Source organism: Megalopta genalis, chromosome 5 (genome assembly GCF_051020955.1).
Source record: "Megalopta genalis isolate 19385.01 chromosome 5, iyMegGena1_principal, whole genome shotgun sequence".
Classification (NCBI taxonomy): domain Eukaryota; kingdom Metazoa; phylum Arthropoda; class Insecta; order Hymenoptera; family Halictidae; genus Megalopta; species Megalopta genalis.
The window spans coordinates 1,126,920-1,152,558 of NC_135017.1; the positions used below are offsets into that span (position 1 = coordinate 1,126,920).

General features: G+C 40.3%; 2 protein-coding genes and 1 long non-coding RNA gene across 3 annotated transcripts; 1 reads left to right on the forward strand and 2 right to left on the reverse strand.

Moving 5' to 3' along the window:
* Window positions 1-14,212: 14,212 nt before the first annotated feature.
* On the reverse strand, window positions 14,213-15,196 carry LOC117217400 (uncharacterized). Its single transcript, XM_033464970.2, has one exon. The coding sequence runs from the start codon at window positions 15,194-15,196 to the stop codon at window positions 14,213-14,215; it is 984 nt and encodes a 327-aa protein (XP_033320861.2).
* A 1,230-nt stretch (window positions 15,197-16,426) lies between these two features.
* Window positions 16,427-18,127, reverse strand: LOC117225168 (uncharacterized). Its single transcript, XM_076521687.1, has one exon. The coding sequence runs from the start codon at window positions 18,125-18,127 to the stop codon at window positions 16,427-16,429; it is 1,701 nt and encodes a 566-aa protein (XP_076377802.1).
* Window positions 18,128-22,413: 4,286 nt separating this feature from the next.
* On the forward strand, window positions 22,414-24,184 carry LOC143259528 (uncharacterized). Its single transcript, XR_013033506.1, has 2 exons — window positions 22,414-23,771; window positions 23,860-24,184. It is a non-coding gene; the product is annotated as an uncharacterized LOC143259528 (long non-coding RNA).
* The last annotated feature ends 1,455 nt before the right edge of the window (window positions 24,185-25,639 follow it).

Below are 25,639 nucleotides of genomic sequence, written 5' to 3' on the forward strand. Positions count from 1 at the left end.
CTTCCTTGGGGACATTATAAAATCGCGAAGGGGGGGGGGGGAGTAAGACAAAATAAAAGCGGTTATATAATTTCATCGATGTTCCGAATCCCATGTTGCGCGCGTGTTCACTTTTATTTGTAAGCGGAAGGGGCGTATACGCTCCTTGTATTGTTATCTTACGTGTAAGAAGGGGGAAAATGGTAGAGGAATTGTATATATAAGCTTTTGACATTGTGTACAGCGAGTAGTGCGTTCTACAGATTACTTACTTATTGCTCAGTTGTTCTTCAGTATTATAATATTCACAATGTCAAATCAAACCATTAATTTTCTACATAAAAATGGACCTCACAACGATTATAAAAATTATGGGTAAGTAAAAGAAAGTTTGAAGAGAATAAAAAGTTCCTTTTATGAAAAAAATAAAAAAATACTGTATGTTATTTCTTTTTTTATAGATACTCCATTTCGATAGTCGCAACCCCAGTCGCAGCAGAAGCAGTTGCAGATACCGTGCAACGCACGAATCTTAGGTAGGAGATACTCCATAGCCGGCAATTATTTCATGTTGATTGAAATTTGTGTACGCGTGGATGAAAATTTGCGCGTCGAGTTCGTCTAGGGGGACAATCGTGGAACAGAAGGAAAAACAAATTGATGAGACTTTATCGTTACAAATTGTTAATTTTAATGGAATGGGTCTAATCAAGTTGTTCGATTCTCAAGCATCGATTTATGTTACGAAAGAGACGTTGGATAATTTATATAAATTAGAGTTATGTATGGATCATATGTATTCATGGTTATTAGAAAATATTCCAGTAATTCAGGATAGATTCGCGAAGCTCGTTGACATGGTAAAAAACGCCAATAACGAGCAGAATTATGCTACCGCAATTTTTACAAACGAATTATTCGAACGAAATTGTCTGATCGATTGCGAATTGTTAGCTTTATGTTTAGATCTAATCGTATCGAAAGCGAATCGTTGAAATTGTATACGGGTGGGCGGGGAATTAATTAGTATTGATGTAAAAATTTATTATTAGAGAAAAAAATAAACATTACATTATATAATTAAAGTACAGATGATTTCTTTATCCAAGAGTTATGTGACGAATCCAGCCCCAACCATTTTACATATATATATATTTCATTTCCTTTTCAGCGCAATACTTTTTCTACTAAATACACGTCGGCATATTTGGTAGCGTGTATCTCGTATTCGTAAAATCCTCCAGCGATAGGTTTGTTCTGCAAATCAACCAAAAGGTACGTGACGGGGTTCGGTCGTTTCACCGTCGCGATCTTAAATACTTCCGTTGACCAGTTCGGCTTGTATCCTTTGTCGAATACGGTTTTGAACTTGCTAATACGCACATAGTCGCCAACTTTGAATTTCGCAGGACCGGCGATCTTGACGTTGCTGTACACGGTAGATAAAAGATGCTTCTCATTTTTATGATTCACGTTTCCAGGTCGCATACGAATGGTGCGGTGATTTTGATTATTGTAGTCCTTGATCAACGTAGGAGGCTCGTCGATCCAACGATATTTTCCGCTCAACGAGAAAAATTTCCACATGTTGTTCTTCAATGTACAATTGAATCTCTCGACTATGGACGCTTTCATAGTGCTGAATGTGGAATAGTCGTTGATGTTACGTTTTTCAGATATTCTTGAAAATCTTTATTGTAGAATTCTTTCCCCATATGGGTTTGCAAATTGTTCGGTATTCGGTCATCTTTCTTCAACACTGACGCGAAAGCTTTGCACACATCGTCAGCATTTTTGCTTTTCAAAGGAACCGCCCAGGCATACTTGCTGAATGTATCGATTATCGCAAGAATATATCGATGTCTTCGATTCTCTCTTGCGTACGGTTAAACCTCAACGATATCAGAGCTTGCCAGAGATCGTCGAGTCCTCGTGTAACCACTCGCCTCCGCCGGAAGTAACGTCTCGCCGTCTCTCGGAGAGCGTTCTCGGAGTCTTTTCGACCGCTGTCGCGTCCTCTTTTGCGTTATCGATGGGCTTTTCAGCTATTGACGCTTTTTGCGTTATCGGAATCTCTTCTGTGGTTGCTGCTACCGTTACAGTCAATAAGTCTCTGAAACGAAGTCTCATACGAGAATCCAATTCCTCGAAAGCGACGTGCACACTGTGTTGCTGCTGTTCTTCGATACGTCGCATTTGTCCGTATATTTCGGTAAATTTCTCTAATACAGATTTATGTAACTGTTCGAATTTCGCGACTATGTTTCCCTCCCCAGTCAGCTCGAGTAATCTCTCGTGCATAGCAGAATTAAGCCTTTCGAACCTTTCATCCAATTCCTTGCCAGTTTCAAAACCGCCTACTGTAAATTTATTTTGCAGTTCGTCTACGAGTAATTCAAGTTGCGCCAACTTTCCCTGATTCGCTTTGCCAGTGCTCGTAATTTCCTCCAAGTTGCGGATTTTATTTAATATGTAATTTTCAAGGTTATCAATCTTTTTCGGCCAGTTGCTGTTAACTTTGTGTTCCACACTTGCAAGTTTGTGCTCGATGTTGCCAGCAAATTTCACAACGGCATTCAATTTTTCTCGATCCACGATACCCTCAGCTTTCATTATTTCGAACAACTTATCCTCGAGCTCGACAAATCTTTGACGTAGCTTTTCATTGATACTTTTATTATTCTGCTCGATGCACGTTTCAACATGTTTCTTCAGATTCTCGTGATTGGATTCGTCGTTTGTCACGAATTTTTGGAGAGTTTCGATCGCGCGTTTCATTGAGTGAACATCGTCGATAGTTTCATACAGGTCGTACGTAAATGTTTTTTTCAACGAATCGATCGCGTCGTCAACGTAACTTTTTGTTGCCGAGTCGCTGGCGAAAACCGGAGTTGCCAAATATCGAATAATTCGAGATTTTGCATCGAAAAATGCGTTGTCACTGTTCAAAATTAGTGCCCTCTCGTTGATAACGTTGTCGACATACTTCTTCGTTGCAGCGTCGTTGGTGTTAATAGGAACTTTTATACTTTCTATAGGTAGACCCAATGCATCGAACTTGTCGTTCCCGTCTGATACGTGTAGAACGTATTTTCTTATCGTAATTATCAGATCGAACATAAATCTATTGAAATACTTCGTGTTGATTGAATTGTCCTTGTGATGTTCGTGTTTCATGTCTATATTCGCCACGATGTCTTGAATAGCCTGCTTTAGCGAATCATGAGACGACGATTTCTTGCTGCTGCTGCTGCTGCTGCTGCTGCTGCTGCTGCTGCTGTTACGCATCGTTGCTGCTGCTCCAATTTCTTTCGACAATCGATGTTTTACCACCGTAATCACCAGCGAAAATGATGCAATTGTCGCAAAAGCATGTTATTTATAGAACTTGAGGCATTCCTCGACAACTAATTTCTTCATTTTACCACGAATACTTTCCTCAAAGATTTTTAGTTGGTCACCGATAGAGCTGTCCGTTTCATCTTTCTTATTCTGTTTTAACGCTTCAACCTTTTGCTCCAATACCGAAAATACATTATCAATTTTCACATTAATTTCATCGTTATCTGAATCAATTGATTTAATTTTCTGATCACTGTCGTATTGAAAATTATATATTTTAGACAGCACTTTATTCCTCCATTTTTCATTAGTCTGCTCCATATCTTTCGTTAGTTTCTCGTTAGCCGTTATTTTATCCATGAGTTCGGACTTGCATTTCTCGCTAGTCTGTTTGACATCCTTCGCCAACTTTTCGTTAGCCGTTATTTTACCCACGAGTTCGGATTTCCACTTCGCATTAGTCTGTTTGGCATCCTTCGCCAACTTTTCGTTAGCCGTTATTTTACCCACGAGTTCGGATTTCCACTTCGCACTAGTCTCTGACATCCTTCGCCAACTTTTCGTTAGCCGTTATTTTATCCATGAGTTCGGATTTCCACTTCGCACTAGTCTCTGACACCCTTCGTCATTTTTTCGTTAGCTGTTATTTTTCTACGAAGCTCGTCGTCGCCTCTTTTCGATACATCGTCAACGTACGATCTAGTGGCCGCGTCATCGCTTTGAAGCGGTTCCGCCAAATGTTTGATCCTCTTGTTTCGAGCCGTGTACGATTCCGTTGAGAAGCACATCGCATTATTCTGCATGTACTCGTGAAGCGATGACGTTACAGTATCATCGCCTATCTTTGAAACGCGATCGACGTACAGTTTGGTGACCGCGTCATCGTTCGTCGTAGGATTTGCGACACGAGCGATCTTAGCGCCTCACGCATCGTACAAATTGCCGATCGAGCATATGGCATTGTCGTGTACATAATTTTTACATATCGAATAAAAAGTAGAAATATCTGCCAATACTTTCGACATTTTTTTTCGTTTCTCGGTTCAGTTATTTTCTTCTTCTTCTTCTTCTTCTTCTTCTTCAACACCAACAACTCGAGTAGATCTTGCTGTTGCTCGATCTGTTGTATTTGCCGACAAATGTCGTCGAGTCTGAACTCAATATTTTTAAATCTGTCCTCCCAATTTTCGTCTACGGATAACGTTTGATTGGTTTCGCAGCAATTCCAACGGATACTCATTTTACCGAACCATTTGATAAATTTACCAACGGACATTTCATTCGTCACTAACGTAATAAATATTCGAGCAATTTAATTTATAATCAATCCAGCTTCGCGAAGTTCTTCGATTATGGATGTTATTTCATTGTCGTGGTTGGTATGGCCAGCATTTTTCGATGCCATCAACAATTTCAAACGATCTACCAGCTCATTTGGGTCATCCCAATGCACATAATCGACCGGATTGTTGGTTACACGCATCATTCATTATATTTATACCCTTTCCACGTAACGGCGAGAACATTGGTCCTATAATAGTTTTGTACTTGTAGCCCTTATTTCCCATTATCTGATTACCACGTCGGTGCGCATGCGTGGCGATGAGAATGTTTCTATAAATTTCCTTATCGTTCTCGGTGTACAGGTTCTCGTTGGGTATTCTTTTGAATATCAATTCGTAGAGACCTGAAGTTCCTCTGTACCTAATTTTATTAATAACAATATCATCGTTGCTTTCCACGTCGAACGCAACGTTTCCAAGCATCAGTTTGTTATTATGAAAATACACTCCGTACACATTGTACTGACTTTTCGGTGGCTCGCTAAAGAAATTTCTCAAGTATTCGCTCGCCAAAGGTCCAAGATTACTGAACAAATGCTCGTATTCGTCGCGGTGCTTTTCAGGACTTCTCAGAATATTTCGCACCGATGATTCCAACGATGTTGCAGCCGTTGGAGATGATTCGAAAGCTACCTCCTTCTCCTGATGCATTGAAGGTGTTGGTTCGAGCACCATATTGCTGTCCGCATCGTCGACGTCGTCGTCAACGTCAACGTCAACATAGTCGACGTCATCGCCGACACCGATGGGGGAACATACTTTATTCTTCTTCTTTTTAAAATGCATCCTTGGAGTTAATGTCGCTTCATCGTGTTTCCTTTTTTTCTTAACAAATTCTCTCTCCACTTTCTTCTTCTTCACAGAGAACAGCGGCTGCTGCTGTGTTTGCAAATCTAACGATCGATCCGCGATTGGTGTATTATCTTTCGCTTCCGTAGCTGTATTTTGAACCAGCTGTTTCAACGGGTGCACGATCGGACGTAAATTCGTCTCAATCTTGGACTGTACATCCATTTTCCCAACTTTCAAGTCTAAACTCTTTTTACGTATGACGTCACTGGTCTTAGCTATTTCCTTAACGATGGTAGCTCGCAGGTTTTCCTTTGACGGGCGCATATCGAGTGGGAGCACGATGTGACACCGACATCTCTTACCGTCCAAATGAGCCGGATCACAGCACGACGAATTCGTTAAATCCGCGTCTGTAACGTCCTCGGTTCACAGGGCTGTCTTTGTCGATTACAAGGAATTCATACTTGTTTCGCCAACACCTTGAACAAATTGCGTTGAAACTTTCGAACGACATATCGGTATTCACATGATCCTGATGAACGTGTCGCAGATTCGTAACATCTTGATTGAATAGAATCAATAGATTGACATTGTCGCGAATCAAATGTTTGGGTATTCTCGCGTACGATTGCGACAGATAGAAACAATCGACGTGCGAATGTCTGCCCATCGCGAAATATTCTCTCATGACATCCTGTTCGTCACAAGCAACGTCGTCGAAGATAAATATCGAATTCGGTCGAGCATCCGCCGGGGGAATCACGTCCGCGTTGTCTGAATAGGCAAAATAACCTACGTCCTTGCCCACGTGCGAGAACAAGTTGTTCAAGTATTGATATTTTGGCTGACGTAACGATTTCGAATACACGTATACATTTGCGAATCGCAGTCCATTTGGACTTTCCAACAGGCTAATCATGACGTTCGTTTTACCACATCCCGACGGGCCGCTTATCACGCATCGTATAGTACTCGGGAGCAATGATCCATGCTTCCGAATTATCTCATCATGGTCGTCGAACGTGCGGCAGGTCGGAACCCAGATATTCAAGGACTGTCGTACGAAACGCATGCTCTCTCTCGACTGTTTTTTGTTATGCTAAATTTTCTTCTCGAACGATAAGGTATTTATACGAGAACTCAAGCATCATAGATATCAGTCTTCTCATATTCTAATGGTAGAGCACATCTCCATGTAACTAACGCACGTACATTTTTTTTGTTCATTATCAATCAAAAAACCTTTGACATAACAGCTTCATATACCGCTACAGACTGGTAAGAAACAGCTCTGTATACCGCTACAGACTGGTATAAACAGCTCTGTATACCGCTACAGACTGGTAAAAGACATACCCTGACAAGATTAGGTATGGGTCTGATAAGGAAGAAGGGTCGACGAGCGGTCAAAAAAAAAGAAGAAGAAGAAGAAGAACGACAGTAGCTACAATATTCGAAGAATTCTACCAATTGCCAAACGAGGTGGTTTTCTACCGCTGCTGTTTCCTGCTTTGGGAGTTTTGGGAGCATTGTCAGGCGGTGCTGCTGCAGTGGCTAAAACGATAAACCAGGCGAAAGCTGCGAAGAAACAACTGGAAGAAATGGAACGACACAATCGTGCCATGGAGGGTCGTGGAGTGTATCTTGCACCGTACAAGCGTGGGAAAGGAATGAAGAAAAAAAAAGGAAGACGAAAGGAAAAAGAAGATAACTCAACGACGGATCTTGAATTGAAAATTGCCTGTAGAAAATTACCACATTTTCGCGGAGTTTTCATGCTCGATGAATTGCCAAAAAAAATATGGATAAATGAACGAGGAATAGTCAATCTGGATAGCAGTCATGTTCCAGGAACACATTGGGTCACATATATAAAGCACAAGTCGCGAATCAGCTACTTCGATAGTTTTGGAAATCTTCAGCCACCAATCGAATTAATTCGATACTTCGGACCGAACGTGGTAATCTCATACAATCGCAAGAATTATCAAAATTACAACGAAAGCGTATGTGGAAAATTGTGTGTAAAATTTTTGCGAGAATCTCTGACATAGCATTTTTAATCATTCTACCGCCGCCGCCGCCGCAAGAATGTCCTACACGTTCACGTTATCGGGAAGAAGTAGCGTCTTATCGTCCAAGTACTTCCTGCCTATAGATCTGAGCAATGCCAACTACGAACTGAGTCTGCTCGATTTGCAAACTTATTACATGATACCAAACATCAGTTCGAATATTGGAAACAATAAATTTTATTTCGATGACAAAGATGAGGAGATAAGCATCCCGGATGGTTCGTACGAACTGGAGGCGATCAACGCTTACTTGAGGCGCGAGATAAGCATGCGGTATCCTGCAGCCAAAGATAAGAACGATCCGGAATACCCGCTGATCTTGCGAGCGAACAACAATACTATGAAAAGCGAAATTAAAAGCGCATATAAGATAAATTTTACAAAGCCTAATAACGTGGGTTCTATTCTAGGATTCTCTATGAATCGTGTTTTATCGCCAAACACATGGCATATATCGGACACCGCCGTGAATATCATTAATACGAATATTATTCGAATAGAATGCAACGTAACCACCGGTTCGTACATAACGGGAAACTGGTTCACACGATACACGAATTCGCGCCCAACGTGTCGCCAGGGTATAAAATATCGGAAACGCCGGCACGAGTCATTTACCTTCCGATCGTCACACGGTCAATGGATGATTTAACGATTCGCATTGTGGACCAGTCGGGACGTTTAATTGATTTTCGAAACGAAGAAATCACGATACGGTTGCACGTTCGTCGAACCATCTCATAACCTCGGTAAAGAAACGTCATGCTAATTCACAATAATATGCCAAGCTTCAAAAACGTTGTATCGTTCCAAAATAATAATAATAATAAGGAGAAGAAGAAGACGAGGAAATTAACTGCACGAAACGTTAAATATCTACAATCTTTGGGATTTGTCGTTAATAAGTAATCGCGCGCCCCCGCATCATGTCGTACGACATTTTGAACATCTCCGAAGCACGGATCTTCGACAATCGAATAACTAAGATCGACCTGCACACCTACAATCCGTACGCCAACACTACGTTTGGAAACAGCGATGAGATAAGAATACCCATTCAACATCAAGACTTGTACACTCTTCCGTGCAAAAGCTTCCTATACGTGAAGGGAAGACTCAGCCTACCGGGAGGATTGGCCAACGACACGATAGCTCTAGACAACAATACGGTAGCGTTTATGTTCGACGAGATACGTTACGAACTGAACGGAGTGGAAATCGATCGGTCCAGAAATCCCGGTACAACGACGACCTTGAAGAATTACATCAGTCTAAAAATTACGAAGAACAACGCGCTGTCCAACGCGGGCTGGATGTACAGAAACGATGATCAACGGAGGGAAAATCTCATCGCAACGTCTACGAATTTTCGAAATTTCAACTTTTGCGTGCCTATGAACACATTGCTAGGCTTCTGCGAAGATTACAAACGTGTTGTAATAAATGCTCGGCACGAATTGATTTTGATTCGCTCGCGCAACGACGCTAACGCGCTACGAAGCTGGTCCGACAATGCGAAACCTGTCCTGGATTTGTATAAAATTCAATGGAGAATGCCGCACGTTGCTTTGGACGAAATACACAAGTTGTCGATGCTGCGTATTCTTGAGAGCGAAAGATCGATCAGCATGAGTTTCCGTTCGTGCGAACTGTACGAATATCCGATGCTGCAAACAACCACGAAGCACACGTGGGCGATAAAAACGGCTCCGCAAATAGAAAAACCGCGATACGTGATATTCGCGTTACAAACCGAAAGGAAAAACGATTTAAAGAAAAACGCTACCCAATTCGATTCCTGCTTCTTATCCAATATTCGACTTTACTTGAACTCAGAAATGTATCCCTACGACGATTTGAACATCGATTTCGAAAAGGATAAGTACGCGTTGCTCTACGACATGTACGCGAAATTTCAGGAGTCCTATTATGGAAACGGCGAGGTGTTACTGAATACAATCGACTTTCTAATGTACGGACCGTTCGTGCGAATCGAATTCGAATGCCAAAAGGATGGCCTACCTTCGACGGCTGCATACTGCTTGATTATACACGACTGCATCGTGGAATACAACCCGTTGACGAGCATTGTTAGAAAAATTATATAGATGTGAAAAATAATATTGTAAACTAATATGATTTTGAAAATATATATATATATATATATGTCCTATCATAAAAAATGTTCTCTCTTCCCCCTGAACAAACCACTAACCGAGTAGCTACAATAAGAAATATAATTTTTAGAGAAATTTTGGATAGGATTGTGGGTATTTTAAAAAAATGTATATTAATGTATGTTTTCCTAAATCCTTTTTTTATTAAAATTTCGAAATATGATCAACATCAATATATAATCTTCTTCTTCTTCTTCTTCTTCTTTCGCTGACGCGCCGTTGATGACAATCGCAAGCCTCCTCCTCCTCCTCTTCAGGATGATGCTCTTAATTTAAAAAAAATAATCATTATTAAAAAATAAATTTTAATTTCTTTAAAATAACATTTGTTATACACACCTCTTCTCATCCATGGTATAATCGTAGATACCGCACTCGTCCACACCGCTTCTTGATGGTGGTGGTGGTGGTGATATTGAAATGATTGTAGGATGAGCACCGATCGGCACATTGCCACAATTTTCCCCCAGTACATATGGGCAATTTCTCGACCAGAAATGATGCTCCGACATGGCCTTGTCGTTATGCTGCCACCGATGCAATTCGATGTCGCAAGCTCCTCCGGCTGAATATATTCAATTGGCCAAAATTTAAAACTTCGAAGCCTATCCTCCTCGCGTCGATAATCCATCATTATCTCTTTCTGCAAAAAAGGTACCATGGAAATGAAAAGATCATAGTAACTAAAAAAGGAAAAAATACGTTACTTTCCATGAACTACTTCCAAAAGACGCGCTCATCGCTGAGGGCACAGTGATACTGAGCTGTTGATGGCAATCGCAAGCCTCCTCCTCCTCCTCTTCAGGAAGACGCTGTTAATTAAAAAAATAATCATTATTAAAAATAAATTTTAATTTTTAAATAACAATTATTATACATACCTCTTCTCATCCACCGTATCAGCATCGATCGGCACGTTGCCACCAAAAAAATGATGATCCGACATGCGCACAGGCTTACGTCGTTTTCTCTCTTTCTACAAAGAAGACACCATAGAAATGAAAAAATAATTGTAAAAAAAAAATTATCTTCGAGGTACCACTTGCGAAAGACGCGCACCTCGGTGAGGGCACAGTGATACTGTACCCTCCGCTTCGATGTTGAACTAGGCGTCCAACAATGAAGCCTGCATGGCGGGTCTATTGATCCATATTTCGGGTCCGCGATTAATATTTCGAATTTGGGGCAACCGAATGTTTCTAAATTAACATACTGAACGCCAATTTCGCGCAATAAATCCCGTTCTACGGGACCCCCCTTATAAGCGATTATGGGATCCCTGTATCCGCGAATAAAAAGTTTAATTAATGTCGAAATATCTACCTGATTATAATTCTTTTGCCCCGAAAAATTTTTGAAAGGAATCCCATGAATGAAATTCGTGACGTACCATGCAGACTTTCTATCAGCTTCACTTAAATCGCTGTATTGGACGCCTAGCTCGAATTCATATAGAGACGCGAAGCCTGTGCGCACATTTACGATGGCTAGTTCTTTACAAAGAAACTGCTTATTTACGTTAAATCCGTCCATATCGATAATAAAGTCTATTCGCGACATGATTGATTTTTTAATATAATTATTAAGTTTTCACTAGCACACTGTTTTTCACTGTCACTTTGTCTTTTACAACAACGATTTGATATTTGCTCCGCATTATGCTTCGTCTATTTATTAACATGCACACATGCACTTCTCTCACATCGTTATAATCCATCTCACTCTCTCTCCAAAACGATAAAGTACAAAAATACATCTCTCTCCATCCATATCGTTGCAAGATAGAGAAACTGCTGCAAAAAGAGAATGTGGTGCAAGAGAAAAACTGCTACAACGCATCCCTCTCTCTCGCTCTCAACAACATTATACTGAGATAAAAAACCTTACTTTGATAAATCTTAATGAGACCAAAATTCTCCGAGTAAAGCATCCGCGAGTTTCTCCGGATACAAAACCACAAACTTCTTAGACGTTGCGAACGATTGCAACAATGGCACGTTCAACTTCCATATCAATTCCCAACTCAGTAGCAAATAAAATGTTCGCTGCAGAGGGAAAAGCAAATATGCAAAAAACAGTAAAAGAGAGAGAGAAAGAAATATCTCTCTCTCTCTGTCCACATCGTTACTGCAAAGAAAAAACCGGGGATAAGGAGACTTCCAAAATCACTAATCATGGAAAGGATGTGGCAACAAACCGTTGCAAGGTGGAAAAAATACATCTCTCTCTGTCCGCATCGTTTGCAAGAGAGAGAACAACCGCTGCATCCCTCCTCTCTCTCTCTCTCTCTCTCTCTAACTCTCTACAATATTATACCGCCTCTCTTCAAAAACACTTACTCAACGCGCGCGAGAAACATCGTTTTTGCAAGAGAGAGAACAACCGCTGAATCCCCTCTCTCTCCCTCGCTCTCTACAATATTATACCGAGATAAAAAAACGTTACTTTAATAAATCTAATAAACGAGACCAAAATCCCCGTTATCGTTTTGCAAGATAAGCAACTTCCGGGTAAAGCATCCGAGAACCTCTCCGGATGCAAAACCGCAAAACTCCTTATCGGTGACTTCCCCCCCTTCACACGACGCGTGCCGCTCACGATGACGCTTCCTTACCTTTACCCCCCCCCCCCCCCCCGGTTTCAGCCTTCCCCTCGCCCTTGATTGCAGAACGCAACTATTATACCTACTCTGCAGTAATAACTGCACCTACTCCTATTTCATCTTTAGTTCATTCATCAACATTAGTTACAGCTGGGGTATATTTATTTATTCGTTTTAATAGATTAGATTAGATTAGACCAGTCGTAAAAGCAACGAAGTCCAGATCCTCGGCCTTCTAATTTCTTTCCTAGGGACACACGTAGGAAATCTGCTTTCTTTACGAAAATAATCCTAAAATCTCCTTTCGACCCCATCTGTACATCAAACAATACCAACCACTTACTCCGAACATCCGTCCATACAACCGGGAAAGCATTTGTACTTGACGAAGATCCCAAAAAAAGGAAGGAATGTATGAAGGCGGGATGGTGGCTCGACTTCTGGTGACCTTGCTTTATTGGACCCCCATTGTATAGTCGGACACTTTTCAAAACGCAATAACTTTTTGGAAAGCATAATAAACAACTACTGATAGAGAGGGACCAGTCTACGAGATCGTTACTGGAATGGTTATATTGCTATTGCTTTGCTATTGCTCAGAATGGCAAAATAAAATAAATAACTCTCGTTTTTTCACTTCTTTATCTGAGCCTGTAACGAAGATTAAAAAAAAGCTTCTGGAGAGCTTTTTGAGAGAATAGATTTTTGCTATGCAGAGCATAAGTTATATGCTTGCTGGAAATCTAATCGAAATCAGGTCAAGTTATAAAAATTAGCAACTATGAGGATGATACTTATCATAGAAACAGGAAAACATAAATATTTACACATTCAACAATATTATAAGTGAACATTGTGAACTAAATACAACGAAATATATTTCGAATATGTCAGCATCCTGTGTCGGATAGCAAACCCAAAAATTCCTAATAATTACGGTAATCAAATCGAAAGTAGAGAGGAAGTTAGAATGTACTGGAACAACATTCTTTAAAAATGTCTAAAAATCCTATGTTATTGCTCGCGGTCGATCTTGCGATCGTTCGAGCCTTGAGAAATTTGCACGTTAGTGTGCCGACTAAAACTCTATTTTTGCTAACCGGGTGCTTCAACAATTAGCTTCCCGGGAGACCTCTGTATCCACTGACGGCTCAGGACGGATCAGGACGGTCGAATAACCGTGTGACATCCACTAGGTCACCTCGGTTATCCCTACCTTTACTTAAGGGTGGGCGGCGAGGAAAAACTGCCCAATCACGGCAGGCTCAAAACCGAGCGCTAATTGGTTAAAATGAAGATGGTTGGGACCTTTGGAAAGGGTACTGCGAACGCCTCCAGATGAGTTTCCTCCTCAAGGGAAAATTTGGGAATCTACCCCATCTGGAAGCAATTACGCCGAGTGGTCCAAGTCCCAACCCCGCTAACGGCCTGGTCGTAAATCAAGGATAAGTCCTTTACGGATACCATCCACCATAAAACGGTCGACGGGGCCCATGAGTTTTACCATGGTCGAAAACTAACGTTTCCGCCACTGGGGTGACAGGCCCACACCCTAGCCATTAAGGACCTATGTGCCTGGCCCCCGCCGTGAAGCCCAGATGAGGAATACCTAACATACCGCCCACCTTGAACTAATCGAGTTCAACCGCACAAGAAATATGATACAATGCATTTGTTTACTAGGGCTCCTAAACTATGAGTAAATATTGGATGCAGAAACAAGGGAGCTAAGAGTGGTACTACAACTAAATGACGATGTACAACTAAACTAAAAAGAGCGCGATCATGTACATTAGGTCTAAATCACTTATAGCCAAGGTGTCGTAAATCAATATATACAAACGCTACAGTTCAAAAACACCAATATATACATTAGACAAGCCAAAATGAACACTAAAACCGTCAAAAGGTTTCTGGGTTCGAATGTCCGTGAGCGTTGGGCAGGAGGCAGATTTTGGTGACGGGTCTCTTGTAGATTCCGTTGACCGTGCGAAGAATAACCACTCTGGTGATTCCATCCTTGCCCGGGTGTAACTCCAAAATGCGTCCCAAAGCCCAATTCATCGGAGGGAGGTTGTCCTCCTTTACCAGCACCATGGCTCCAACCTTTGGAACATCGGGAGATCCAACCTTCCATTTCGGACGCTGCTGCAGACCGTGCAGATATTCCCGTTGCCAACGTTTCCAAAAATGCTGGACCATCTGCTGTATCAGCTGGAATCGGCTTAATCGGTTCTGACGAACATTAGTGAGGTCGGCCTCCGGAAAGGCCGTCAAAGCTTGACCCACAAGGAAGTGACCGGGGGTCAATGGATTCAGATCGGAGGGATCTGTGGAGAGAGGATGGAGCGGACGGGAATTGAGGCATGCTTCAATCTGCGCTAAAACCGTGTACATTTCTTCATATGTTAGCTTCTGGTCACCTACAACCCTTTTTAGGTGAGCCTTTACCGAGCGGACACCTCGTTCCCACAGTCCACCAAAATGTGGCTCACGTGGCGGTATGAGATGCCATTCTATCCGCTCCCGAGCTAGAAATTCGCCAAGCCGATCCTTATGATCGTGCGACGATAGCAAGATGCCTAATTCCCTCAACTCATTTCGCGCGCCGATAAAGTTCGTCCCATTGTCGGAGTAAATTGACTGACATTTGCCGCGGCGGGCAATGAACCTTCTAAGAGAGTTGAGGAACGAATCCGTGGACAAGTCTACGGCAAGCTCGATGTGCACGGCCTTCGTTACCATGCAAATAAATAAACAAATGTAGCCCTTTCTACAAACGCAGGCACGTCCTCGATCAGTTAAGAGGAAAGGACCGGCGTATTCCACGCCGCAGTTAGCAAAGGCGCGAGCAGGAGTTACGCGGTCCGCGGGTAAACTTCCCATTGCGGGCTGCACGGAAACCGGATTGGCTCTGAAGCATTTGAGGCAATTTTTAATTACCTTTCTAACGGCGCGTCTACCAGAGGGTATCCAATATCTCAGGTGGAGAGATGAGAGCGTCTGTTGACACCCTGCATGCAACAAACGCACATGTTCGCGACGAATTAATAGCGTGGCTAGATGACTGCGGTATGGGATCAATAATGGATGCCTTTGCGAAAAAGTCACTGGAGCGTTCTGGAGACGCCCGCCCACCCTAACTAAACCGTGTTCATCCAGAAACGGGTGCAACGATCGTAGTGTACTGTTCCGTTCCAAGGGGCCCCCCTTTGCTTAATTGACAGAACTTCTTCTCGAAGTGATCCCTTTGTGTTACTCTAATGATTGTCCGTTCGGCGGAATGTATTTCGATAACCGAGACGGGAGGGCAAGGAACATTTTCTGAGCTCGCGTTGAGTTTGCTTCTGGCATTAACTACGAATCTAAGTATGTATGCTACGACTCGAAGCAGTTTGTCGTAGCATGTGTAGCGCGAAACTAAATTTGAAGAATCGCGATCTATCGACGCCGCCAACTTTATTATTTGAGCCGGTCGTTTTTTCGGGATCTCAATCGCAAGTAATTTGCTCAAAGGCCATTCCCGTTCGTCCAATAGTATCCACGAGGGCCCATGCCACCACAACTTGCTGGCTCGGAGTATCGAAGGGCTCGTTCCACGTGATAAAAGATCCGCGGGATTATCGACTGATACAACGAGCGACCAAGTGCAATGCGCGGTTAGTGATTGTATCTCCGATGTTCTATTTGCCACGAAGGTCTTCCATCTGTATGGACTTTCCTGGATCCATGCTAGAACAACCTGGCTATCGGTCCAACAGTACTCGCGAATCGGTCCCATGCGTAATGATTCCCGAACCTTTTTCATGAGCCGAGCTAACAAAACTGCACCGCACAGTTCCAATCGGGGTAAGCTGATTGTTTTCAAAGGTGCGACCCGAGACTTGGCACACAACAATTGTGAGGCCCAACTTTCACCTGACGTCTTCGAGCGCAGGTAGATGGCCGCCCCGTAAGCCCTTTCTGACGCGTCCGAGAAGCCATGCAGCTCTACATACCGGCAGGACGACAATGCGCGCCGTGGAACGCGCAATGAGGCGATCTCGGCGATCTCGCTACGAAATTGCGACCAGAGGGAGTGCAGATCTTGCGGTAAACTCACATCCCAGCCTAACTTCATTTTCCAGAGCGTTTGCATGAATAATTTTGCTCTATTATTGGACCGATGAGTCCCAAAGGATCGAATATTTGAGCGATCTCGGCTAAAACATAACGCTTGGTTATCCTGGGAAATGTTCGATGGTCAACATTGTAGCCCAATTCGTCAGAGGACACTGACCATGCTAAACCTAACGTTTTAACCTCTCTATCCGATGACTTGAATTCTAAATTTCGCGTTTTATCTGCGTCACTCGCGAGTACTCTAGGATCGTTACTCGCCCATTTTCTCAAAGGAAAGCCAACTTGTGCTAAAATTGCCACCAATGAATCCCGCAATTCTAATGCTTCCTCGAGGGTATCGCAGCCGGTCAACAAATCGCCTACGTAGAAATCGTTTAATATTGCGGCACTAGCAAGAGGACATAATTGCGCGCATTCCTTGCCTATCTGGTGCAAAACACGTGTCGCCAAGTACGAAGCAGAAGCGGTACCATAAGTCACGGTGTTAGGGGAGTAATCGATGATTGTTTCGTCCTCACCGAAACGCCAAAGGATTCTTTGAAATTTGCGGTCTTCTTCCCTGACTAAGACCTGCCTATACATTTTCACCACGCCTGCCGAGAGAACGATCGAGTGCTTACGGAATCTAATCAAAATATTGAACAATTCATCTTGAACAAGCGGGCCTACGAGTTGAGTATCGTTTAAGGAGATACCCGAGGAGGTCTTCGCAGAACCATCAAAAACAACACGAAACTTGGTGGTCGTACTGCTCTCCTTTGTCACCACATGATGAGGCAGGTAGAAATTATCACCGACCCCTCCTAGGCATTTCGCTTCCAATTTTGTCATGTGTCCTAAATCGACATATTCGCGAAGAAACTCGTTGTACCTTGCGCGAAGATCCGGGTTTTTCCTCAACTTCCTTTCTAGATTAACTAAACGACGCTCCGCTTGCGTGCGGGACTCTCCTAACTGACGAACTTGTTCATTAAACGGTATGGCAACAATAAACCGTCCTCTTCCATCGCGCTTCGTATTTTCTTTGAAGTGCAGTTCACAAGGTTCGTGGTCACTAGGCTTGGTCTCGAGAGTGTTAATTTCTTCCATTTCCCAAAACCGTGATATGGAATTCTCCAATTCCATGTTTGCTATGGCGTGACAAGCGTGAAAGGATTTAGTGTTGGCCTGCGATTTTGGCCACTGGAGTCTGCCGTCTAGGACCCATCCGAGCCTTGTCTTTTGCCACATCAAATTGCCTAATCCGACCTTAATTTGCCCGATGCATAATAGGTCCCAGAATGGACCTGCCCCAATCAATAGGTCGATTCTACCGGAGGTTTGAAACCCTGGATCGGCTGGTACCACTCCCTTGGGTATTGTCAATTTTATTTTGTTCAGAGGAACGTTCGGCATCTCCTCCGTAATGGTTTCTAATACCAAGCACGAAAGCTTACGCTTGAAATTTCCTGAACTGAAAAGAACCTCTACCTGGGTAGACGAGTGGACCGGGTTTTTGACGCGTCCCAGCCCACCGACCATGGTCTCGACGGCCTGAAGAGACAAACCAGTGCGCTCGCAACATTCTCTGCTTATGAAGTTGGCTTGCGAGCCTGCATCTAATAAGGCGCGACATTTGTGACGTACCCTCCTCTGGTCAACAATTACTACAAGCGCGGTCGAAAGGATCGCACATTCGAGATCAACCTTTGCCATACAAGATTGCGAGATGTGAGTGGTGGATGGCGGAAGAGTTTCAAGATCATTAGAGTCCTGTTCAACAACTAAGCGGGGGGGGGGGGGAGGTGTAATCTCCTTATGCAACAAGGTGTGATGCATTTTGCCGCATTTTCGGCACTTGGAACTGTTGCACGCCTTAACACTATGCCCTGTATTGAAACAATTGAAGCATATTCGCGCGCGCTTCACCGCGTCATGCCTTTCAGAGAAAGACATGGCCAAGAATTTAGAGCAATATTGGAGCGTGTGCTCATCACCGCATAATACGCATTTATTATTTTTTTTATTTACAATGTGCGAAGACGCGACATATGATTTGTTGGCTCTTTCACGCGGTTTGGTAGGTTTCTGAACCTCTAGTGGTGAATGGCCTTCGGACGGCCCATCAGGATTTTTTCGCGTCAGATATTGAGCCCGTTGCTCCAAGAATTTCGATAAATCGCGAAACGTTGGCATAGTGGGCGAATCCATGACACGCTTCTCCCAATCATCCAGGGAGAGGCTGTCCAATTTCCTTGAATGAATCCCATTAATGAGAGCCTCACACAAATCCGAAGGCTCTAGGATTTTTTGCAACGCCCGTACATTGTTAACCGCGGTATCAATAAATTTTGTCAGACAGTTGCCATTTTTCCTTTTAGATGGCTCTAAATCTGGGATTACGCCAACATGATGCGATATTAAATTTTTGACTGTTAGGCTATTAGACTGTTGGATTCTTAGGCCGTTGGATTATTAGGCTGTTGGGCTGTTAGGCTGTTGGGCTGTTAGGCTGTTGGACTATTAGACTGTTAGATTGTTAGGCTGTTGGACTGTTTGACTATTAGATTGTTAGGCTATTGAACTTTTAGACTGCTAGATTGTTAGGTTATTAGACTGTTAGGCTACTGAACTGTTAGGCTGTCAAACCGTTAGACCGTCAGATCATTCGAGCGTTGCTGTGTAGTCTAGGTGTTCCCTTTTTGTGGCCTAAATTACTTTAGGGTTGTTTCAAAGTTTATGTTTATAGCATACTAGGTCATTGAATTCGTTGCGGAATTTTGAATTTCGAGATCTTATAAAGTCCTTATTTTTTTAGAGAAAAAGATTTTATACATATATGAAAATCTCAAAGTTGAGTTTTCCTCTAAATTACCGCTTTCCAGACCATCGTACGGCTGGAAGGTTAGATTATTAGACTGTTAGAATGTTTTACTATTATGCTCTCAGACCGTTAGAGAGTTAGATCGTTAGACCGTTATGTCGTTAAACTGTTCGTCATTCAGACAAGTTTCGAATCGATTTCCAAATTCAACCATTCTCTAGGCAAATTGGTTAATCTTTTCATTAATTTTTAAATTTCTCGGACGACTTGTTAATTTTTAAATCAAATCGTCATTCCGTCAATATTTTGGGCAGTTGTACATTTTTGTTTGCGACTTTATTAATTTTTTGAACAATTTGCCAATTTTTTAATATAGGTGTCAATTTGTTTTAACGATTCATCAATTTGTCTACGATTTTGTCAATTCGTCAATTCATCAACTTGTCGGTTCTTCGATTCGTTAATTTGTCAATTCATCATTTTAATAATTCATCTGTGTATGAAACTATCAATTCTTCATTTTCTCGATCTACCAAATCATCAACTCCTGAATTTATCAAACCATTAATTCCTAAATTGGTCCATTTATTAGGATTATTAGCACTTGCTTGTATGCACTTTTGCCAGCGTGTTTCTCAAAAATATATTTTATATATACAATACATATGTAATAATACATAATAACATACATAATACTAATTTATAACAATATATAAAAATATCATAATATATTATAGTGCTACGGCGACTTGTTCAAATCAAGTCGCTGTAATGTGAAACTGCCCTGTTGTGAACAACTCTTTAAAGAATAATAGAAGAGGGGTTGCCGCGGAGGTGTGTTACCAACGGACAATCGAAGAGTCGAGATCGGACCGTCGAACAATCAACATCCTACTTCTGAAAGATCTGAATTGTTATTGTATCGAATTGTGTTATAGTTAATATTCTTTATTGTAAATAAAATGTTACTTCTACTATGATTTCAGAAGCATTTTATACAGAGTGGGTGAAAAATCGTGGTATGTCCGACCAGGGGATGCTTCTAAATGCAGAAATGAGTCGAAAAAAAAAGATAACATTTTTTCATTCAAGGCTCCGTTTTCGAGGAAAAATAGCTTGAAAAAATAATACTATTGAATAGGAATCAAGTGGCGCGTCTGGCCATCATACACCAATTCTACTTCTCGTCATACTACAAGCCATACGAACCTGGCGAATCTTTAAATTTATTTTTCTCGAAAACGCAGTATGAAATAAAAGGAATATTACTCTACTTTTTTGTCTTATTTCTCCATGAAATGAAGAATGGAAATTCTCCCCAGGCCGGTTGCACCACGATTTTTCACTCACCCTGTATAAGGCGTGTTTAGAGCCAATATACACTGGTTTTGTTGTACAGTGAACGAATCTACGTAAAAAGAGATAAATTGAAAATGTAAAACAATAACCGTATTTGAAAATTCGTCGAGTGCGCGCTGTACTGAACAGAAATCGGCTGACACGTTTGTTCATAAACTGCCAGTTCTACTTGCGAACACATTCGGTGCAGCCAGGGTGCTCGAAAACTTCAAATCGAAATATCTCGAAAATGTTACATATAATTAAAATGTTAGATTTTCAAGGTTATCGAGAGGTTAACATACTTTTCTCAAACAAAAACGAAGTTTTCTTCACACATTTTTTATTCTACAAGCTAGATAAGTGAAGCTTTCGTACAAAATAATATCTTTTATTAGACTTTATCCGCGATACTTATTTAATAAAATATAAATTTTGTTCTTCGTCACTTCTAAAACAAAGGATGGAATACTGATCAAATGATTAAACGTCGTAAATGATAATACTCGTCAAATGATTAAAAGTGGAATTTTTTTATAGAACCTATCGTAAGCATATTAGAGCACTTAATTATGCAGTATGAACAGTGATGTAGAAAAGTATTCATATGCGAAATTAAAAATTATCCAATTGATTTTTCTTGCTCCGTCCCGACCATCTGTGAAAGCCTCGTGCTGCGGGATCTCGAACTTCGCGCCGTCACCTCTCATTGGTCAGTGTTTTCCGTTAATAACTCGTAAACAAAGCCGCAGATTGCATTTTCGCAAAGGAAAAAGTTACTTCAAATGACCTCAGCTACCCTTCATTTTCGGCTGTTAAAATAATTGTGGAACACCCTGTATATTTAAATATATATTTAACGATATGTTTCAAGAAGTTTATTGTTTTAAAATGATTATTTATTCATGGTCGTATTAACGTTATAATTTAAATGATAACTGTATACATGATATACTTGTAATTCGAACAAATTCAGAATAAAATGAATATTTTTTGTTCATTATTTTTCTTTTATTATTTCTCCATTTTTAATTTATGATTCACAGTTTGGTAATTATTATCCATAAAAATACGTTAAGTGAGTGCCCCATTGGATCCCTCCATCGGTGTTGATTACCCATAGCTTCGGCCCTGTCGGACAGAGAGAAGCAAGCAGCGAAGCACATGGCGGCAAAACATCGTGTACATGTTGCCGACGAACATTTTCTCGACCTACTCAAAATGTACATCGTTCTGACACTTCTATCGGGCTGTTTCTTCTTCAGATATGTTTACAGAATCCGATCCTGAGTAGAGTTTTCGTGCTGAACAAAGAACTTTTCGTAAAAATACAAAAATATTGCGGAGAAACTGCGCACGTCGACACTTTTTTAAACTTTGACATTAATTTATTGATATTTAGGACCAAAAACAATTAATAAATTGCATGCCACTATATTCGGGAAACTCTCCTCTATCTTTTAACATTTTTGTCGAAAATTTTGGATTTTTACAAAAGTTCGTTTATTTAAAAAGCTGAGGGTGATGGAGCAATTCGGTTTTCGGATTCTTGTTCAGGGAGTGAAGCTCTACAAGAATTTCATAATGGCTATAGGAAATCAAAAATCGTGTCGGACAGTGTTATTAGTATCTCAGATATCTTCGAAACTATAAGCTTTACAGAAATATTTGCTGAAATAAAATTGCACAATACGAAGGGGACCATCATAGTCTTTTTGCAGATGGAGGTACTTCGTACATTTGAAGGTCACCTCCATTTTTTAAAAATTGATCGGTCTGTTTTTGCTTCCACATCATGATAGAGGATCTTAAAAATTATTATATTATTATATTATTACATTATTAGAATTGAAATTATAGCTATTTATGTTTAAATGGTCTCTCACGAACTCAATATGTTTTTCATTATCCTTTTTCAAATTACTACACTTGCACTGTTTTGTTGATGATTAAAATTTCATTCGTTCGAGCAAGTCTGATAAGTCGAAAACGGTCGAAAATGCGATGTACAAATGTGTTACGATGTTTTGGAAAGAATCATAGTAACGGTGTCCAGGTAGGCTTCCCAGGGAATCTGTTGCAATTCACGTGACCATTAGTAATCCCACAAGCTGCTCGAAAATGTGCTTGCGCGCTCAGTTTTTATAATGCTTTTTATGACACGATCACCGTTTTCAACTTGTTCGCAAATTAAAAATTGGAAGTTTATGAATTTGGAACAAATATCACGTATACGTGCAATATTATGAAGCAGCTTATTGAATGATAAAAATGAAAACTTGAATCGCAAAAATCGGATAATTATAACATAAGAAGCACATATTATTTAATTTCAAATATTCGGTTTCTGAATAATCTGTTGATGGCACCTGTTAAACTTATATTAAACGTCCAAAGCCGTTTTCAACCAATAACACGATCTTCAATTAAAAACAGGTAATTTTTGCATTTATATATTATTATATTATTATTTTTACATTTTACATTTTCGGCAAGCATCTAAGTTACCGAGATCTACAAAATGCATTTCTTACATTTTCGTTATAGGCTTACATAAAAAAGTTGTAGAAACATAATTTTTTAATACTTTTATCATACCAGCAAATTGTAATTTTTGAAAATAATGTTCTAGCCATCGTTTAATAAGCTAATTCCTCCAACATTCCCGAAAATATTTTGACCGCTTGGCCGAATTATAAAAAGGCTACAATAAATTCTCCCTAGAATGCCCGATGCTCGGAATTTTATTTTATTTCATTATACAAATTATAATTATAACAAAAAAAGCATTAAAAAAAATATTAAAGGTAACGACAACGAAGGTATGTATGTCGTTCAAAAGAAAACATCGGTGGAATTACGCTATCCGGGCCTCGATTCGACTGTAATTTCGAGGGGACAGCGACGTTTCAACTCTAACTCCGAGGGGATAGCGGTGACAATTCTATGTCATGATTCGACGGAGATTCGGTGAAATGATCCTACACATTTGACGGAAAGTGTGAAGGAACTGTTTACTGTACTTTTTTCATCAATCCTGGAATTTTAAATCAAATGATTTTTCATGGGATTGTGAACAATGAATTACGTACGGAATTAGAGACAATGACGTTTCACAATGCAAAAAAGCACCACGTTGCAAACATTGCATGGTGCAGGGATTAAAATTATTTTTCTTAGGCAAGAAAAATTAAATAAGTACGAATTCATACAATAGTAAAAATTTGCAGCCAATTTGAATATGAATAATTTATAAACTAATTTTTTTTACATTATTTGTTATTAGGAAATGGAGAAAAACCATCAGCGTAGGCCACGATACTAGATGATTCCATAGATGATACGCCACAAAACAATTTAATATAGAATATAAATTTTCACTTATCTAATTAGTATATATGCATAACTATGTATAATATCAATGCAGCATTTTAATTTATATATAATCGTTATAACATGTGTGGTGAATAGAGTGTTTTAGTATGTTAAAAATACGCTACACAGTTATTATTTATATACATAACAATCTATTTTTCTTATATAGTCACAGTGATAATGTAATAAAAGGAATTACAGAATAAATATTAAATAAATAAATGTAATCGAAATTATATCATGTTTGATTTTCTTTTAATCGGAAAACTATCAGCAATATGTTAAAAAAAATTCAGTTTCAAACATTAAAATTAAAAAAGTTATGTCATTGCATTATATATTGTGTCGTTTCTATCGCGCCCGAAAGATTTTCTCGGGGACTTTGCGTCGCAGGGAGGTCTGGCGATTGCCGCTATTTCTCTATTCTATTTTTTTCAGTTAGGACGGAGATTCCTGACCACTTCGCGACTGTTGAACGAATTTCGAATTCTCTAGTTAGGGAGATATCAGGAATTCTTGCAATGTGTTGACGAGTGTGTATCGACCTTGCCTCGACTGTTACCATGCTCTTGTGTGTTTTGCAATACCGCGTGCGAGCACACCGCATTATGTTTCGTACCGCTAACGAATTTGACCGTTAAATTGTAATCCTGTCGTACCATTACCGTAAAAAAATCACGACACTTCGCCTTCGGATTTGTCTCCGACCGCGTTCTAGGATTTGCGAAATAGGGGCAACGTCAAATAACCAAAACAAATGAAGTAGAATTGAATTTTACCGGTCTAAATAATTTTACTTAAAAAAAAACTTTTTATGGAAATATAATGGGACAAAATGATATTTAATGCTTAATATTCTGTGGCTTCTCCTTTGCGTTTAACACGTTAAACGCCCAGCGTTAATCGGTAGAGTTTTCCCCGGCGCCACAAAGCAAAAAAAAATTTGCAAAAGACTATAATTTATTGTCCTGAGTGTCCAGACTTACCCCAATTATGTTTAAAATGTTTTAACGAATTCCATCGCAACTAATAAAATGTTATAATATTTTAAAAATAAATTTAAACATAAGTATAATGTTAGTATAAGTATGTTTTATATTCTATTATTTTATTTTCTTGTAAGTATAAGTATATTTTCAATGTTTGTTTTTGTTTACTTTATACTTTATTGTTTCCCTATATTGTTATAGTTGTGTTACAAATAAAATTCTATAAATTACCTCCGAAATCCTGCTTTAATTGGATAGAGACTGCGGAAACATAGCTGCCACACCAATATGGCTAAAAAATAATATAAATATATAATATACATTATAAAAATATATAAATAACATAAATATAAAATAATATAAATAATAAAAATTGTTTAATAATATTTATTTGAGGGATAATTGTTTAAAGTAATTGTGGCGGCTACCTCCTATATATACAGAGACTTCGTCCTACCCCCACGTCTAAGGCAAGGGCCTGCTAAGATAGTGTGGGGACGTGGTTCCTCCACACCGACCGCATGCGCATGGCGCAGGCGAGGCGGCTCTCTGCCACCATCACGAGGAGCACATTTTCCTCCTCGTGGCTCTCCGTCTCTGAACCTCGAAGTGTGCACATGTATAGTAGGGAACCTGGAGTATTTAATTTCACACTGAACCCTACATTGGTGACCCCGACGTTCGATTAAGAACGCGTTTTTC

Coding starts and splice junctions, on each gene's coding strand:
- LOC117217400 (XM_033464970.2), bottom strand. CDS start 15,196: ATGGGAAGTTTACCCGCGGACCGCGTAACTCCTGCTCGCGCCTTTGCT.
- LOC117225168 (XM_076521687.1), bottom strand. CDS start 18,127: ATGGCAAAGGTTGATCTCGAATGTGCGATCCTTTCGACCGCGCTTGTA.